The sequence below is a fragment of the Urocampus carinirostris genome, chromosome 12, assembly GCF_059441175.1.
Source record: "Urocampus carinirostris isolate Australia breed hairy pipefish chromosome 12, RoL_Ucar_1.0, whole genome shotgun sequence".
In the NCBI taxonomy this organism is placed as follows: Eukaryota; Metazoa; Chordata; class Actinopteri; order Syngnathiformes; family Syngnathidae; genus Urocampus; species Urocampus carinirostris.
In genome coordinates, this window is record NC_142360.1 from 36,885,789 (window position 1) to 36,903,743 (window position 17,955).

The 17,955-nt window shown below is 40.8% G+C and overlaps 1 protein-coding gene across 2 annotated transcripts in view; it reads right to left on the reverse strand.

Annotated features, from left to right (window-relative positions):
• amh (anti-Mullerian hormone) overlaps positions 1-17,119 on the reverse strand; it is a 43,747-nt gene extending 26,628 nt beyond the window's left edge. For both annotated transcript variants that reach the window (XM_088349744.1, XM_088349745.1), the window contains exons 1-6: positions 16,980-17,119; positions 15,010-15,300; positions 13,448-13,614; positions 11,319-11,424; positions 7,531-7,621; positions 1,557-1,963 (exon numbers count right to left, since the gene is read on the reverse strand). In XM_088349744.1, coding sequence (XP_088205870.1) covers positions 1,557-1,963; positions 7,531-7,621; positions 11,319-11,424; positions 13,448-13,614; positions 15,010-15,300; positions 16,980-17,076 — 1,159 coding nt within the window. In that variant the 5' untranslated portion in view covers positions 17,077-17,119. The remainder of the gene's footprint in view (positions 1-1,556; positions 1,964-7,530; positions 7,622-11,318; positions 11,425-13,447; positions 13,615-15,009; positions 15,301-16,979) is intronic.
• Between the last annotated feature and the right edge of the window lie 836 nt (positions 17,120-17,955).

The following is a 17,955-nucleotide window of genomic DNA, read 5'->3' on the forward strand; positions in this document are numbered from 1 at the left end:
TGTTTCTTTTTATCTGCTATGCAATGAAAACCAGTACTTCCAACAGGGTTATGTAGGTTCCATGGTGTAATGGTTAGCACTCTGGATACTGAATCCAGTGATCTGACTTCAACTCTCAGTGGGACCAGGCTGCTTTTGGCTTTTAGTCACAGAATAAATCAATGTTCCTAATTATCTGCTGTGCAAGGAAAACCAATACTCCAAATAAGGTTAAGTAGGTCCCATGGTGTAATGGTTAGCAGTCTGGACATTGAATCCAGTGATCTGAGTTCAACTCTCAGTGGGACCAGGCTCCTTTTGGCTTTTAGTCACAGAATAAACCAATGGTCCTTATTAACTGCTATGCAATAAAAAACAGTACTCCACACAGGGTTATGTAGGTCCCATGGTATAATGGTTAGCACTCCGGACCCTTAATCCAGTGATCTGAATTCAACTCTCAGTGGGACCAGGCTGCTTTTGGCTTTTAGTCACAGAATAAACCAATGTTCCTAATTATCTGCTATGCAATTAAAACCAGTACTCCAAACGTGGTTATGTAGGTCTCATGGTGTAATGGTTAGCACTCTGGACTTTGAATCCAGTGATCTGAGTCCAACTCTCAGAGGGACCAGGCTTGTTTTGGCTTTTAGTCACAGAATAAACCAATGTTCTTAATTATCTGCTATGCGATTAAAACCAGTATTCCAAATAAATTAATGTAGGTCCCATGGTGTAATAGTTAGCGCTCTGGACTCTGAATCCAGTGATCTGAGTTCAACTCTCAGTGGGAACATTGCTCCGTTAGGCTTTTAGTCAATGAACAAACCACAGTTTCTTTTTATCTGTTATGCAATAAAAACCAGTACTCCAAACAATGTTATGAAGGTCCTATGGTAGTATGGTTAGCACTCTGGACTCTGAATCCAGTTATTTGAGTTCTCAGTGGGACTAGGGTCCTTTGGCTTTTAACTACAGAATAAACCAAGGTTCCTATTTATCTGCTATGCAACGAGAAGGAGTACTCCGAGCATAATTATGTAAATTTCATGGTGTAATGGTTAGCACTCTGGACTCTGAATACAGTGATCTGAGTTCAACTCTCAGTGGGACCAGACTCCTTTTGGCTTTTAACCACCTACTAAACCAATGTTCCTATTTATCTGCTATGCAATGGATATTAGTACTCCGTAATTTGCTTACATAGGTCTCATGGTTTGATGGTTAGCTGATGTATTGAGAGACACACAAAGGGGGGGACAAAATAACTGAATCCCTTCGGTATGCAGGCTGTAGCCTTGCATTGCTGATTCAGCTAATGGTGTGTGAGCACTTGTGTGAATTGGTAAAGAGTGAAGTGTGTTGTAAAGCACTTCCGAGGTCCTCAGTGACTGCTAAAGCGCTATATAAACGCAGTCCATTGACCATTTACAATAAAAAAAATTTTTTAGCACTTTCGTTTGGCGGGTCAGAATAATAAGACTGACGTGTATGTGCCCACGGGCCGTAGTTTGCGCACATGAACAGAAACAAATAATTTATGACCCTTTGTATTTTTCTAAAAATTGTGGTATTACCTGAAGCCACATCCTCTGTAGATAAATTGCAGAGTTGGCAGAGTCTGCCCAGCCTCTTGATGCTCCTCTGCCCGTCCTCCTTGTTCCGTAGAACTTCTGTAATCTGCTCCAGGTTCTGCTCCAAGCCCTGCTTGAGCGCAGCTATCAGGCCAGGAGACATGGCCAGCTCCCCTCGGTGGACCCGATCCGAAGAGCCGGTGAAGGAGAAGAATGTGGGGGCCGACGAGTTGATGAGTTCCGCCAGCAACGATTCGCTGGAGGAAGGGCCCAAAGCGACCGGGGGCTGAGCCTGAAGGGAGTCCAGTCTCACCCGGGGGACGTCCGGACGGTGGCCGGGGAGGATGTCTCTCAGGAAGCGGCGCAGATCGCACAGGAAATGGAGAGGTCGGGAGGAACTGGAAACGTCGCTTTTGAGAGATCAAAGAATTCAGAATTACGATAAACCCCCAGGCAATGTTCCCTCTGATTTTTTACAGGTCTGAGCGTTCACACAAAGTCGGTGAGCAACGCTTGAAACACCAGTGAGCAACCATAATCCCAAGTGTGGCAAGATAATTAATTATCAAACATGTCCAAAACTTGACATCACGTTACATTTTGCTGAGTTTCCGGCAATGCAAAACAAATTTTCACTTTTGAATGAATCGACTCATGTATTATTGCAAAGGTTCTACGGCCTACAAACGTCATTTGTTTTAACAACAATTCTTTCACAAGATTTTCATTTCTTTTTTTTTCCTGGTATCTTTGGTCGCATAATACTAACATTTTGGGGGGCTTATTTAGTCGGTTGCACGATACACAATTGTATTTAATCACATTTTTTTAGTGGAAGTACAATGTTGGCAACAAGATTCACTTGGTATACCGTATTTTCCGCACTATAAGGCGCACCTAAAAGTCTTAATTTTTTTCAAAAGCTGACCATGCGCCTTATAATACAGTGCGTCTTATATGTGGCTCAATATTAAATTCGCAAGGTCTCGCAACTTACTCAACAGCCGCCGACTCGATTTTACCCCGAACGTGGAGTAGTCCGCGGTGTGTGCTGGGATTTATATACCGGCGTTTCATTGGCTAACCAATGTGTCAATCATCATTTGAATCGATCACTATTGGCTGAAGTTATTCGGAGCCTCGGATTGGCTAGATGGCCAAAACAAACCCTGCAATCGGCCGAGTTTAGAAATGGCGTAGCAAGTCCGCGGTGTATACTGGGATTTATATACCGGCGTTTCATTGGCTAACCAATGTGTCAATCATCCGTTAAATCGATCGCTATTGGCTGAAGTTATTCGGAGCCTCGGATTGGCTAGAGGGCCGAAACAAACCCTGCAATTGACCGAAAAAGATGTGTCAATCATCCGTTAAATCGATCGCTATTGGCTGAACTTATTCGGCGCCTCGGATTGGCTAGATGGCCAAAACAAACCCTGCAATCAGCCGAGTTTAGCAATGGCGTAGCAAGCTTGCTGAAGTACGCCATAAAGAAACATGTTTCATTAGTCTGTATTTGTAAATATTCTACTCTCCTGGATTTACTACACTCACGGTTGTAAGAAGACCATGATTGCGTATCATCATTGAACGTGAGAACTTAGGTGAGCTATGCGGCTTTATATTTTCCCGGTATCTTGTTTTAGAACGATCTTGATGTTGCTGTGATGAGTTGAGTGAATTAAACTGAATTCCAAGTGTTTATTGTCATATGCACAGTAAAGTTGTGAGCGAAAAAGAAAATAGAAACATAGAAATGTTTGGCATTTCTTGAATCCCAAGACTTTAACCTTCCGAATGATGGAACGATGCATTTGAGTGACATCGTACGGACACCGCATCCGCACGTGTTCTCGACACGTATTTGCTTCTTTGCAAGCTTTGGGAATGTTAAGGGGGTAATAAGTTTGCACGATCTGACTGTTTTGTCCACGTTCCCATTGTAGCGCCTTATAATCCGGTGCGCCTTATCTATGGAATATATAGGACCAAAAACTATTTTTTGGGGGTGCGCCCTATAACCCGGTGCGCCCTATAGTGCGGAAAATACGGTAATTGGAAATTATTTGGATGCAACACAAACTTTTTCTTCTTTTGCCCTGATTTTTTTAATCCTTTAAAAAAATCTAATTTTGTTTATTTTTTTCCTAGCTGTTACTTTTTTCTTTTTGTTCACTATTTTCTTTTTTCCTTTGTTTCTTTCTTTTCCTTTTTTTCCTGAAAATTTCCTTCTTTTTTCTCTTCCTTTTGTTTCTTTTTTTCCTCAGCTTTTCACCACTTTTTCATTTTTCTTTTTTGTTCTAAACTTCCTTCCTTCAAGTCATTGTGTGCATAATTTTACATATTTGGTCATATAGGGATGAAAGAAGCAAAAAACACCTGAAGAGCCGTTTAGGACCCGAAAGAGCCGGTTCCTTTCAGTGAGCCGAGTTGAAGAAGCCGGTTCTCGAAAAACTCTAAAAACTCACACACGCAGCTTCGAGGGAACATTGCACTGGATAGATTTTGTTGTGCGCTGAGAATGTGCGGGCATTGCACGACTGCGCACGCTCGCAGCTTAGAGGGAACATTGCCCCCAGGATACGGCATCCCCGCCTTAAAATGTTTTCACTTTACAGTGTGAAATGAGAATTTTTATGTCGGCCTATTATTTTGCTTGCTCAAAAAACTTATACAGAGGTACTACTTAATTTGAGCCCCTCTAAACACTAAAAGTTTTTTAAAATCTTGTTGCTAGTAGGAAATTCAACGTTGGGTAAGAATTCCGTCTTGCAATGTTAACAAAATGATGAAATAATGCCAGAACAGGCAATTGAACGCTACGCTTTAATTCATTAACAATAATTATTCACTGTGACTGACAAGCTCATGTAGCAACTGGCGTGAGGTTTGGCGTTATCTCGCATGTGTGGAGCAAAGGTTGCCTTGACAACTTCCCCCAGGGACCAGCCAGAGCGGTGATCCCCCACTTCACCCCGAGGAGGCCAGAGCAGAGCGGTCTTAGCACCTAAATTTCAGTTTTGAAGTAAGCCAGCGAGCGGACAGGAGGTCTGGGTTGCAAGAGGCCCATCTTAACATGCAAAGAAACCAAAGAGTTCTCCTAAGCCAGCAAAGAGCCAAGAGGGACCCGGCTTCCAAGAGTTCTGGCTTACAAGAAAAAGAGAATTCGGAATAGTACCAGCAAAGCTAACAATCAAAGAACCTTGCTTAGCCGGCATCCAAGCCTGAGAGAGCCCACGACCAAGTCGGTTGGATCCAGTAAAGAACCCCAGCTTCGACGCCGTGCAGTGATCCTGAGCAAGACTGGGCCCACAGACTCGAGAACTGCCTCCCTACCACCGAGGACATCAGAACTGCACGCCACCAGCATAGAACCAAGACCCAAGTCCATCTCATGGTGTCAGGTATAAATCGTGACTATAGGGGGAAATCCTATTAAATTACAATCATGTCTAATTGCCTCAAATCTTATATAAAATACGATTTAAGCCAACGTTTTCCTATCCTAGTGTTGCCATCCCAGATCCAAACTTCCATCTTTCTTTCTTTTATCTTCTTATCCTTGTTTTTTTTGTTCTGTGTAAGTTTCATCAGTTGAACATCAGTAAAAAAAATCCATAAATCCACAAAGGAAAATCCAGTTCACGAACAGTGCCAGATGCTACCACGACAGGCCGCTCGTCGTGGCTAACCGCCAGCATCTGCTTGTCCAGTTTGCACATGCAAACTACTACAGGGGGAAAAAGTGCTGTCAAATTTTTATCTTATACTTTCATCTTAAGTTACAGTAACTAAGTGTACAGTAAGCGCTTTGCTTCCCTTGTTAATGATTGCGAAATCCTCCTTATTAAGCCATATAAACCTTGTAAGCACAACTCAGCACCTATTTACTCACAGCAAGACACACTGTAGAATACCGCGACAATATTAGCAATCTTCTATGACCTTGTCGTCTGCTACTAGTGACCGAGACGGGGAAATGGGCAAAACGGGATTGTTCTTAAAAAATTACATATTTTTTGATATACAGCATCCACAAATTAAAATAATGAAAAGAAATATATGTAGAAATACGTGGAAAACATAAGTTGAGAGGTTGTAAAGTAGGCTTAAACGTATTGACTCAAGGTGTGTATTTCTAATCAGTTGATGTTCCTTTTGGCCGTTTCTTAGTCTTGCTGTCTTTGTTTAAAGGTGTCGGTACTTTTCCATGGGGGCGGTATTTTATCTTTGTTTAAACATACCAGTACTTTTCCTGTCTTGTGGTTTCAATAAAACACAGAGGCAGACGGGGGGTGACCCAGTGTGAGTGTGACTGGTGAGCCGAAAGCGAGCAAATTGTCCGCTCCTCACCGCACTCCCCCCGCTGCAGCTGGTTAAAAACTTAACAAGTCTTTGCCTGATGATTTTTCTACCGTTAGCCAATTTATAGCTCTTCCACATGCCAGCGGTCTGGTTCTTAGACCACAGAGAGGTATGCGATCTCCGGGACTCCTCCATGCAACCCCCACCCCTTACTCTGCCGAACACGCACATTTTTAATACAGTGCTCATAATAAACTCACATTTTATCTCGTTAATTTTATTTCTCTTACTACTGTATTCTTTATGCTAAATCACTATTTGCATGTGTTCTTAGTGATCAGGAAAATGCGTTTTAAAGCCCTTTAGGGTTCACTTGGATGCTTTTGGGAGGACGTAAGCGGACCAATTAGCTATTATTTCATATTGGAACATTTGCTCGAACAGGAGCAATGGGAGCGGTGAGCATGATACTGGACCGGATCAGGCTTGTAAGAAGAGCTACCCCCAGTGTTCCCTCTAAGCTGCGGGCGTGCGCAATTGCGCACTGCTCGCACATTCTCAGCGCACAAGAAAATCGAGCCAGCGCTCAAAAATCAGGGCTCAAAATTATGAATTAAGAAGCGACTTAAGTCAAAGTTACAGTGCATGAAGGTAAAAAATACACGGGTTCCCCTGACGCTGTGTCCTAAATGCGGTATTTTGAAGTAGAGTCGAAGGAGAACGAAGTTGAGTAAAGTTAGTAGAATTTGTCGAGAACCGGCTTCTTCGGCTCGGCTCACTAAAAGGAACCGGCTCTTTCGGGTCCTAAACGGCTCTTCAGGTTGTTTTTGCTTATTTCATCCCAACATGACCAAATATTATGTAAAATTATGCACAACATGACTTAAAGGAAGGGGGGAATAAAACAAAAAAGAAAGAATTACCAAAATGAAAAATAGTGAAAAGCTGAGAAAAAAAAACAAAAGGAAGAGAAAAAAAGAAGGAAAAATTTAGAAAAAAAAGCCAGAAAAAAGAAAAGAAAGAAATGTAGGAAAAAAGTAAATAGAGAACAAAAAGAAAAAAGTAAAAGCTCGGAAAAAAATAAACACAATGAGATTTTTTTTTAAAGGAATTGAAAAAAAAGTAGAAAAAAGAACCACGGAAAAAAGACGAAAAAGTTTGTGTTGCATTCAAATCATTGCCAATTCTATCAAGTGAATCTTGTTGCCAACATTGTACTTCCACTCAAAAATGTGATTAAGTACAGTTCTGTATCTTGCAACCGACAAAATAAGCCCTCAAAAATGTTAATATCATGCGACAAAATATATCAGGAAATAAAAAGAAATGGAAATCTTGTGAAAGAATTGTAAAAACCAATAACATTTGTCAATAGTACATGAGTCAATTCATTCAAAAGAGAAAAATAATTTTGCATTGCTGGAAACGCAGCAAAATGCAACGTGATGTCAAGTTTTGGACATGTTTGATAATGGATTAGTTGCCGCACTTGGGATTGCTGTTGCTCACTGTTGTTTCAAGCGTTGCTCACCGACTTTGTGTGAACGCTCAGACCCGTAAGGAAAATGACAGGGAACATTGGCTACCACTGTATGATTCAATCTTTAGTGTTCCTAACTGCTACCAGTTGTATAGAAATACATTGAGAGCACAAAAAAGGATGCGGGCTAACCTGATGTCGTCTTCCCGGGTGAGAAGAAGAACCGGCGTCACGCTGCTACTTCTTGCACTTCCACCCAGAAGGAGTTCTTTTATCTTGATCTCTGGAAGAAGTACAATTGGATGAGAATGTGCACAGAAAAAGTACTGTAATACTGTAATAGTATTTATGATAAGGAAAGTAATAAACGTAAACTATACCCATTATTATTATCAGTGTCTGAAACTCGTGACAAGAAGTTAGTGGACACTCTGAAAAGTTGCCTGCCCAGCCATAAAGTTGCTTGCCCCATTTTTCACAACTTGAAAGACAATAGGACGACTCATCGCAAAAAAAAAACGTTGTAAAGTATTAAGGATTGATCATCAGAATATATAACAGAACACTTTAAAATGAAGTTTATTATAAATCTACTTATAACATTTATTGCATGTACCGTATTTTCCGCACTATAAGGCGCACCTAAAAGTCTTAATTTTTTTCAAAAGCTGACCATGCGCCTTATAATACAGTGCGCCTTATATATGGATCAATATTAAATTCGCAAGGTCTCGCAACTTACGCAACAGCCGCCGACTCGATTTTCCCCCGAACGTGGAGTAGTCCGCGGTGTATGCTGGGATTTATATACCGGCGTTTCATTGGCTAACCAATGTGTCAATCATTATTTGAATCGATCGCTATTGGCTAAAGTTATTCGGAGCCTCGGATTGGCTAGAGGGCCAAAACAAACCCTGCAATTGGCCGAAAAAGATGTGTCAATCATCCGTTACATCGATCGCTATTGGCTGAAGTTATTCGGAGCCTCGGATAGGCTGGAGGGCCAAAACAAACCCTGCAATTGGCCGAAAAAGATGACTGAATAGCAAGCTTGCTAAAGTACGCCATAAAGAAACATGTTTCATTAGTCTGTATTTGTAAACATTTTACTCTCCTGGATTTACTACACTCACGGTTGTAAGAAGACCATGGTTGCGTATTATTATTGAACGTGAGAACTTAGGAGAGCTATGCACAGTAAAGTTGCGAGCGAAAAATAAAATAGAAACTAAGGAATGGTTGGCATTTCTTGAATCCCAAGACTTTAACCTTCCGAATGATGGGACGATGGATTTGAGTGACATCGTACAGACACTGTTTCCGTACATGTCTACGACACGTATTTGCGTCTTTGCAAGCTTTGGGAATGTTAAGGGGGTAATAAGTTGGACTGAACTATCTGACTGTTTTGTCGACGTTCCCATTGTAGCGCCTCATAATCCGGTGCGCCTTATCTATGGAAGATATAGGACCAAAAACTATTTTTGGGGGGTGCGCCCTATAACCCGGTGCGGAAAATACAGTATATGACATCGCTGTTTTCCATCTGCCATCAGTATGTACCTGTATTTACTCATCTTCATTCATGCAATGTTTGCGTTACGTCGTCTGCTACAAGCCCGTGAACTCCTCTTTCCACGATGCTTCTAATGTACGTTTACGTTTTGTAGCGTCATCAATTTTGTTAGCTTCTTTTGAATCTTTCTTCTGGGGCTGAGGTTTTAGCTTGATTCCTAGCCACTTATCCATTTTTCTTGTGTTCTCTGTGCGTCTACTTTGGAAAACGACATGCAAATGCACGACCTTATAAGGCTGGGAAAGTCCAGAAGCACGAAGTTGTTCGATGTAGGCTTCTGATTGGTTGCCGAGAATGCAAATTGCCAAACGAACCGAAATTCCGAAATCTCCAAACCGAACGAAGATTTGGAAATCGGAATAAAGCAAACGTTTGATTTGAAAGAAATAAAATAAAATTTGCTGCGATTGGCTGGCAGCCAGTTCAGGGTGTCCCCTGCCCACTGCCCGATGATTGCTGGGATGGGCTCCAGCACCCCCGCGACCCTACTGAGGACAAGCAATGTAGCTAATGAGAGATGAAAATAAAAGAAATAAATAATAAAAAATAATGAGATTTTTTTTTCCTTAAAAAAGTTGGGCGGAGTAAGTTGTACGCCCAACGTAAAAAAAAGGGTATTTTATAGTAAACAACAAACAACGTAACAAACAAATGATCGAAGACTGTCCGAACCAAAAAAAAAAAAAACCTCATAAATCAGAATAACACTGGGAAAAGGCGATGGTGATCTTGACGGTGGAAAACGGAAATTAAAAAAAAATCACTCGTCCAAAATCTCATGATGAAGGGTCAAGCTAAGAAAGAGGTAAGATCTAGGGCCTGGGCTCTCTTCGCGTTCTATTGGTTGGTGGTACTGTTTACGCAAAATTGTACGCTTTTTGTATGGTAATGTAAACTCATTTGTTTACAAAAGCATTGAAAAAAAACTTATGGGTTTACTTTCCCTTAAAGTCAAGTTAATTGGGTTTGGGCTTATATACCAGCGTGCAGGGTCAGGCTAGTTAGGGACAGGTGATTGAAAATACCTGTCCCAATTAGAATAGAATAGAATAGAATATACTTTTATTGTCATTGTTACAAAATGGGTTAACATATTGTGACAACGAAATTGGGCATGACACTCCAGTTTCACACATTCACAGTGAGGTAAAAAAGCTAAGAAGATAAAGGAACAGAGAAGATAAGGTTATAAAACAAGGAGGGTAAGGTTTTAGTTATAATTTACACAATATTTACACAAGAAATGTCGGAATGTAGGATGTTACATACAGTTTGGTATCGTAAGGGTTTGTGTAATTATGCATTTGCTGCAAAAATAGTCAATTGCAATTACCAAAGGATTAGGCGCCCTCTGGTGGACGGAGGCATGCCAGACCCTGACAATCACACACCACTGCGAATATAATTAAAAATAAGGCTGGTGTGCCACCGATTATTGGTACCTGGTATCTGTACTCACCTATTATTAGTTTTAACACAGCCTTTTTCGGACATCAACATATGGATTTTATTTGTTATTTTATTTCAAACAATTTTTCACCCCTGAAAAAAACAAAACTTTTATATTTGGAAAAAAGTGAAAAGGATCAAGAAATTAAACGCATTCAATGCCAAAAACGATTGAGACGTCAACATTATTTTTTTTACCTAAGCTGGCCGGTTGTAAATTAGTCATCAACATTTTTCATTTAAAAGAAAATAAATATTGCGAATTTGAGATGAACACAAATACTGGTATATAAAATATATTCCAATAGAAGCATCAAAAATCAAATAAACAAATAGCAACTAAAAATAATAATTGATTAAACTATTAATTAGTATACTACATTTATCTCATCTTTCATCTCATCTCATTAGCTGCACCGCTTATCCTCAGTAGGGTCACGGGGGTGCTGGAGCCCATCCCAGCAATCATCGGGCAGTGGGCAGGGGACACCCTGAACTGGTTGCCAGCCAATCGCAGGGCACACAGGGACAGACAACTCGCTCGCTCATTCACACATAGGGACAATTTGGACCGGCCAATCCACCTGAAATGCATGTCTTTGGAATGTGGGAGGAAACCGGAGTGCCCGGAGGAAACCCACGCAAGCACGGGGAGAACATACAAACTCCGCACATGTAGGCTGGTAGCTGGATTTGAACCCACACAGGAGGTTCCCAAGACCTTAGAACTGTGCCGCACACGCGCTAACCACTGCGCCGCCGTGCTGCCCTATACTACATTTGTAAAATTTTCAAATAAAATTATTAATAATAACTAAAAACCTGTTACAGTTGCTTCTATCTAATTGAAATAGGATTTTTCAAGGGAAAAAAACAAAAAAAACAGACTTTTTAAACCAATATGAACTTAATAGTGTTAATAAAATAACCCAAAAAGAAGAAGGATAAGATATACTCATAGTAGGAGATTTGGAGTCGATGACAAGTGTCCATTTTTGGTCTTCCGTGGACGATTCTGCCGTCAGTAGAATATATTGCGTTCCTTCTGACATGCACACAGTCTGCACAAAAAACCAACAATATAAAAACCAAGCTCAACATGCAACCCTGAGAAAAAGTATGGAATCACCAGTCTTGGGCAAGCACTCAGACATTTTATTCTTGAGAAAAAAATCAGTGCATTTTGAGTAGAAAATAAGGACACACCCAGTCGATATCCTTTCCTTCCTAGCTTAGATTAAGTCTGCCAGTTAGACAGTAGCTAAAAACAGTGCAGTTATCCCACTTTGGAGGGCTCCTGGACTATGTGGATTGGCAAGAATCACGGCTCCGACAAGAGAGATGTCTCTTGAGACCAAAGACTCTACTCGTATGGTTGCCAAAGACGTGGGCTGTTCACAGTCGAAGATTTGGACCAAGTACTGGTAAGCCAAGGAAGACATGTCGGCATCAGGACAAACAACTAAAGGCCATACGTCTTGAAAACAGACAATGCACAACAGGACAAATAAAGAGGAAATGGGAAAAAGTTGGAGTCAATGTATGTGACAGAGCTGTGCAAAATCGTCTAAAGGAAATGGGATTTTCGTATAGGAAGGTGAAAAGGAAACCATTGTTGACATTTAAACACAAAAGAACAAGACTGCAATGGGCTAAGGAGAGGCAATTGTGGACTGTGGATGAACGTCATCTTCAGTGATGAGTCACAAATCTGCATTGGGCAAGGTGTCATTGCTGGAAATTTTGTTTGGTGCCGTTCCGGTGAAATTCACAAAGAGGACTGCCTATTTGACGACGCAGGTTTAGATTGACATGTTGGACCGCTTTTTTATTCCGTCAATTGAAATAAAATGTCTCATTTTCCAAGATGGCAATGCATCATGCCACAGAACAAAAACTGAGAAAGCATTCCTTGGAGAAAGACGCATCCAGTCAATGTCATGGTCTGGAAATAGCCCAGATCTCAACCCAATTGAAAACCTGTGGTGGAAATTGAAAACAATTGTCCACAGTAAAGCTCCGGACTGCAAAGACTATCTGGCAACTGCAATCAAAGAGAGTTGGCACCAGATTGATGAAGAATACTACAAGCTGTCCTAAAAGCCAAAGGTGGTGCCACTAAATACAAGTCATGTTTATTTTTCTATAGCCCTTAATCACTAAGAGTCTCAAAGGGATGCACAGATCAAAGACTATTGCAAACTGCAGACTATTATGACACCATCCCCTGATCTAAAACCTGCATGAGGGCAAATAATACACAGATATTGTCAACATAAAATACAGGTTATTCATATGCTGTAGAACAGAAGTGTGTTCCACTGAGGTTGCAGATCGAATGGAGAACGCGCTACAAACTGCAGATCTCTTCTTGGCTCTTGGGATCACTAGTAGACCAGCATTTTCAGAGCGAAGACTCCGGACCGGAACATAGGGGGAAATTAAATTTGAAAGATATGAGGGAGCAAGTCCATGTATGATTTTGTATACTACCAACAGAACCTTAAAGTCACATCTTAAGTTAACAGGGAGCCAATGCAGGTTAGCTAAAATCGTAGTCATGTGATCAAACTTTCTTGTCTTCGTTAAAAGCCTCGCTGCAGCATGTTCTACTAGCTGAAGACTCTTGATTTTGGACTTCCGGGGACCGGAGAGTAGTGCATTACAGTAATCGAGACTGGAAGTAACAAACGCGTGAATCATTTTCCTCATGTTGAGGTTTTTTGAGTTTTTCCTTGCCCTCATATTGGTTCCAGATCAGGGGATGGTGTAATAATAGTCTGAAAAAAAATAGTCTGTGTAATAACCTGTGAAGCCCTTTGTGATTAAGGGCTATACAAATAAAAATGACTTGACTTGACTCGGGCAGCTTAGAGGAAACATTGATTGCAATGTTTTTTCTCGATTTATTTTACAGTTTCTGAGGATGTCGCACTTTGGAATGACCCTATAATTGTTTCATGCTTGTGAGTTTTTTCCACAAAAAGGAACGTCAGAGTAAGGGGCTGCCCATGACTGGTGATTCCACACTTTTTTGCTAAGTGTTTTATAACATAAAGGACATCAAATTGCAACAGAGTCGACCTGGGTCCTGGGCTGCAGAGATGGACTAGTGAAGGTGAACCGGTCCCAGTCGTTTTCTTTGACGGGACTCTGCAGGATCAAGAGCAGCACCGGCTTGCGTCGCGCAAAGGATTGTGGGATGCGAAAATTCAGCAGCAGAGCTTGTCGATCGTCCTCCATAAACATCACTAAGGGAGAGCAGTTGGTTTATTTGTACACGTGTGTCACAAAGAACTGGATTTGAATGTGAAAAGACAAGAAATGCATTTTCTATTCGCTACTAATAGCGGTTATACAGTAGACCGGGATACGGAACTTTATGTTTTCACGTTGAAATGTGGAATACGATATTTGTAAGCAGGGTTGGGTAGGGTTACTTGAACTGGATTACTTTCAATGACTTTTGGATTACTCCCATACCAAATATGCTAATAAAAGACAAAAGAAACTCAATATGAATAAAATGATGACTCACAACACGTGGTAAGCTTTCTCTCCTGGCTTTGATCTCCGGCAAAACGAACATCAAATGCGACAGAAACCAAATGAAAATAAATCCAAACAGCTTGCCAACATCATTTTTTCCGTTACTCCCCAAGCCTGCACAAAATTGAGTAATTTGATTCCTATTTTGTTTCTCTTGTCTTTTATTAGCATATTTGGTATTGGAGTAATCCAAAAGTCATTGAAAGTAATCCAGTTGAAGTAACCCTACCCAACAGTGTTTGTAAGGCAGCGTCTTCCGTACGACATCAACCAGAAATTATTCAGTGTGCCCAAAAACGTAGAAAATAAATAATTAGAATTGAATTTAAATCGTCTTCATTTTCGTTGATAAAAACCTAGAAAGCCGAGGCTCGAACCAGCGACCTCCCAGTCTCAGGGCGGGCGCCCTACCCCAAGGCCACCGAGCTGGTCTGGTCCAGTCCAAAGACCCCCTCTCCGTCTCTCTCCCCGTCCCCCGTCCCTCTCCCTGTCCCCCGTCCCCCGTCCCTCTCTCTCTCTCTCTCTCTCCCCGTCTCCCCCCTCTCTCTCTCTCTCTCTCTCTCTCTCTCTCTCTCTCTCTCTCTCTCTCTCTCTCTCTCTCTCTCTCTCTCTCTCTCTCTCTCTCTCTCTCTCTCTCTCTCTCTCTCTCTCTCTCTCTCTCTCTCTCTCTCTCTCTCTCTCTCTCTCTCTCTCTCTCTCTCTCTCTCTCTTTGTTGCTCTTGGTCTCTTTCTCTCTGTGTGTCTTTTTAACTTTTTTTGCGCTAACTTCATTTTTTTCCTTTTCTCTTTCTCTCTTCCTACCCTTTGCACTTTATTTTCTCTTTTCTCTCCTTCTATCTTTCTATTTCTCTTTGGATTTCTTTCTTCCTCTCCCTTTCTTTTTATCTCTTTTGTTTCTCACACTCTTTCCCTCTTTTTCTTTCTTTGTCCCGCCCTCTTTCCTTTCCCCTCCCTTTTACTCTTATTTCTTTATCTCTCTTTTTCTTTCTATCTACTCGTCCGGCCCCCGACAGAATGTTTGTTCTATCGTGTGGCCCCCGAGTTCAAATGAGTTTGACACCCCTGCTGTAACTAATGGTTAGTATTTATCGCCTTACCTTCAGTCGGATGCAGGGATTCGAGTCCCTCTCCTGGGTTTTTCTGCAGGTTCTTCGCCAAGTCCAGCAAATGGTCAGGGCTGCTAGTAGATGAACACGTTCCGAATAAGACTGCGTTGCCTGGGGTAAGCTGGCCGTCTTCCCCGAGAGACTCCGGCACGGAAACCAGGGCGTCCTCCAAGATGCATGGGGGGCCGGGCTGGAGTGGTAGGGAGGTCAAGATGGGTTTTGTCGGCAAGGGGGTTGGAGTTTTGTCTCCTGCTGCGTCGCCGGCTACCGGCTTCCCAGGAGCTACAAATGCAAAACGGAAAAATTGGATTGGAACTCAAGGGCCATTTGAAGAATTAGAACGTTTCGAAAAGTGTAGAACATGGGGGTTGTAATCTCACAATCAAACATGAATGGATTTATTCACAAATGGTAACCATATGTTAAAGCTTTTCGTTGTAATTTAGTATTTCTGTTTGTATTTATTTAAGTCTATAAGGCATTGATTTTCTGGTAAATTTGTGGTTTTTAAATCCACTTTTTGGTCGATAATAGAAGAAAAATATGTTGAATTTTGTCCAACATGATTGTAGAATGGTTTCAACGTTCTTATTTTACAAAGGATAGAAAATACTTTTATTTTTATTTTTTTGTTTTTTTTAAATAATAATAAAACATACGAAATAGATATTACTGACAAAGTAAGAATTATTTGATTTATTAGTTTATAACAATATGTGTTTTTGAGACAGGTCTACTAAAACTGGATAATGTTATGTCATTGGAAACTTAATTTTTAATCATGTATTTTTTGGGACGTTTTCCTTTTTTTGTAAATATAGCATGCAGTCAAAAAAAGTTATAAAAAATCAGGGCTCAAAATTACTAATTAAGAAGCGACTCAAGTCAAAGTTACAGTGCATGAAGGTAAAAATTCACGGTTTCCCCTGACCTTGTGTCCTAAATGCGGTATTTTGAAGTTGAGTCGAAGGAGAACGAAGTTGAGTAAAGTGAGTAGAGTTTGTCAGGGAACCGGCTTCTTCGGCTCGGCTCACTAAAAGGAACCGGCTCTTTTGGGTCCTAAACGGCTCTTTGGGTTGTTTTTGCTTCTTTAATCACAACATGACCAAATATTATGTAAAATTATGCACAAAATGACTTAAAGGAAGGGTGGAATAGAACAAAAAAAGAAAAACAATACCAAAATGAAAAAGTAGTGAAAAACTGAGAAAAAAAGAAACAAAAGGAAGAGAAAAAAGAAGGAAGTTTGAGAAAAACCCCAGAAAAAAAGAAAAGAAATTTAGGACAAAAGTAAATAGAGAACAAAAAAAAAGGTAACAGCTCGGAAAAAATAAACACAATGAGATTTTTTTTTAAGGAATTTTTTAAAAAAAAGTAGAAAAAAAAACACGGAAAAAAGAAGAAAAAGTTTGTGTTGCATTCAAATCATTTCCAATGATATCAAGTGAATCTTGTTGCCGACATTGTACTTCCACTCAAAAATGTGATTAAGTACAGTTTTGTATCTTACAACTGACTAAATAAGCCCCCAAAAATGTTAATATTATGCGACAAAATATATCAGGAAATAAAAAGAAATGTGAAAGAATTGTAAGAACAAACAAAGTTTGCAGGCGGTACATGAGTCAATTCATTCAAAAGAGAAAAATAATTTTGCATTGCCGAAAACTCAGCAAAATGTAACGTAATGTCAAGTTTTGGACATGTTTGATGATTAATTATCTTGCCACACTTGGGATTGCTGTTGCTCACTGTTGTTTCAAGCGTTGCTCACCGACTTTGTGTGAACGCTCAGACCCGTAAGGAAAATTACAGGGAACATTGGCTATAGTTTTTTTTTTATCTGTATGTGTTCAGAGTCATTATTGTTAATATATAAGCTACAGAAATGTATAAATGAAGCAGGCATTTAAAAAAGTCTTTTTTCAATCCCCCACTGAAGACAGAGAACCCATTCTGACCTGTCACGGCAGTAGGAACTGCAGGCAGGACCACCGAGCGGGAGCAAATGGTCCAGCAGAGTATCAGCAAAACGCGGCGAAAGACATGCGACCACATGTTGTCGTGCGAAGACGCTTTCTTCCGTCTTACAAGTCTTATGAAGGCGTCCAGAAGGCAGGAGGGGAGGGGGTTCTTTTCTCACCAACCTTCTGTCCTTGTCAAAATAGGAAGCTCCTGTGTCCTTGATTCATGCGGAATCCAGTACGGAGAAGGAGGCGGATAGTGAGGTTAGGAAAACAAGGGTAAAAAAATAGACTGACAGCGATTGGCGCATGAATTGTACTGGAACTGAGTCATTTTCTTGCATAAAAAAAATAAACGCTGTTGTGAATTTCTGAAAACCTCAGCTACAAAAAGCAGTTTTTACTCAAATTCAGTGGACAGCAAAAAACAAATGAAAAGGGGTGGGCGAATCCGGCCCTGCAAGGCAGCTCTCTTTCATACTTTGGATGCATCTCTCCTACAACACAGCTGAATCAAATGATAGTCTCATGAGCAAGCTAACAGGATGATCTTAGTCATTCGAATCAGATGTGCTGGAGGAGAGATACACCTCCAAAGCAGGCGATCATGCACACTTCCACGTTTTAGATGAGTCTCTCCTACGACACAGCTGGTTCAAATGATTCTGTTATTAGCAGGCTAACAGAATGATCCTAGTCATTTGACTCAGCTATCCTGGATGAGAGATACCGTTAAAGCAGGCAGGATCACGTTCTGTTAGATGCATCTCTTCTACAAAACAGCTAAATCAAATGATAGTCTCATGAGGAAGCTAGCAGAATGATCTTAGTCATTTGAATCAGATGTGCTGGAGGAGAGATACACCTCCAAAGCAGGCGATCCGGCACCTTTCCACGTTTTGGAAGAGTCTCTCCTACGACACAGCTTGTTCAATTGATTGTGTCATTAGCAAGCTAACAGAATGATCTTAGT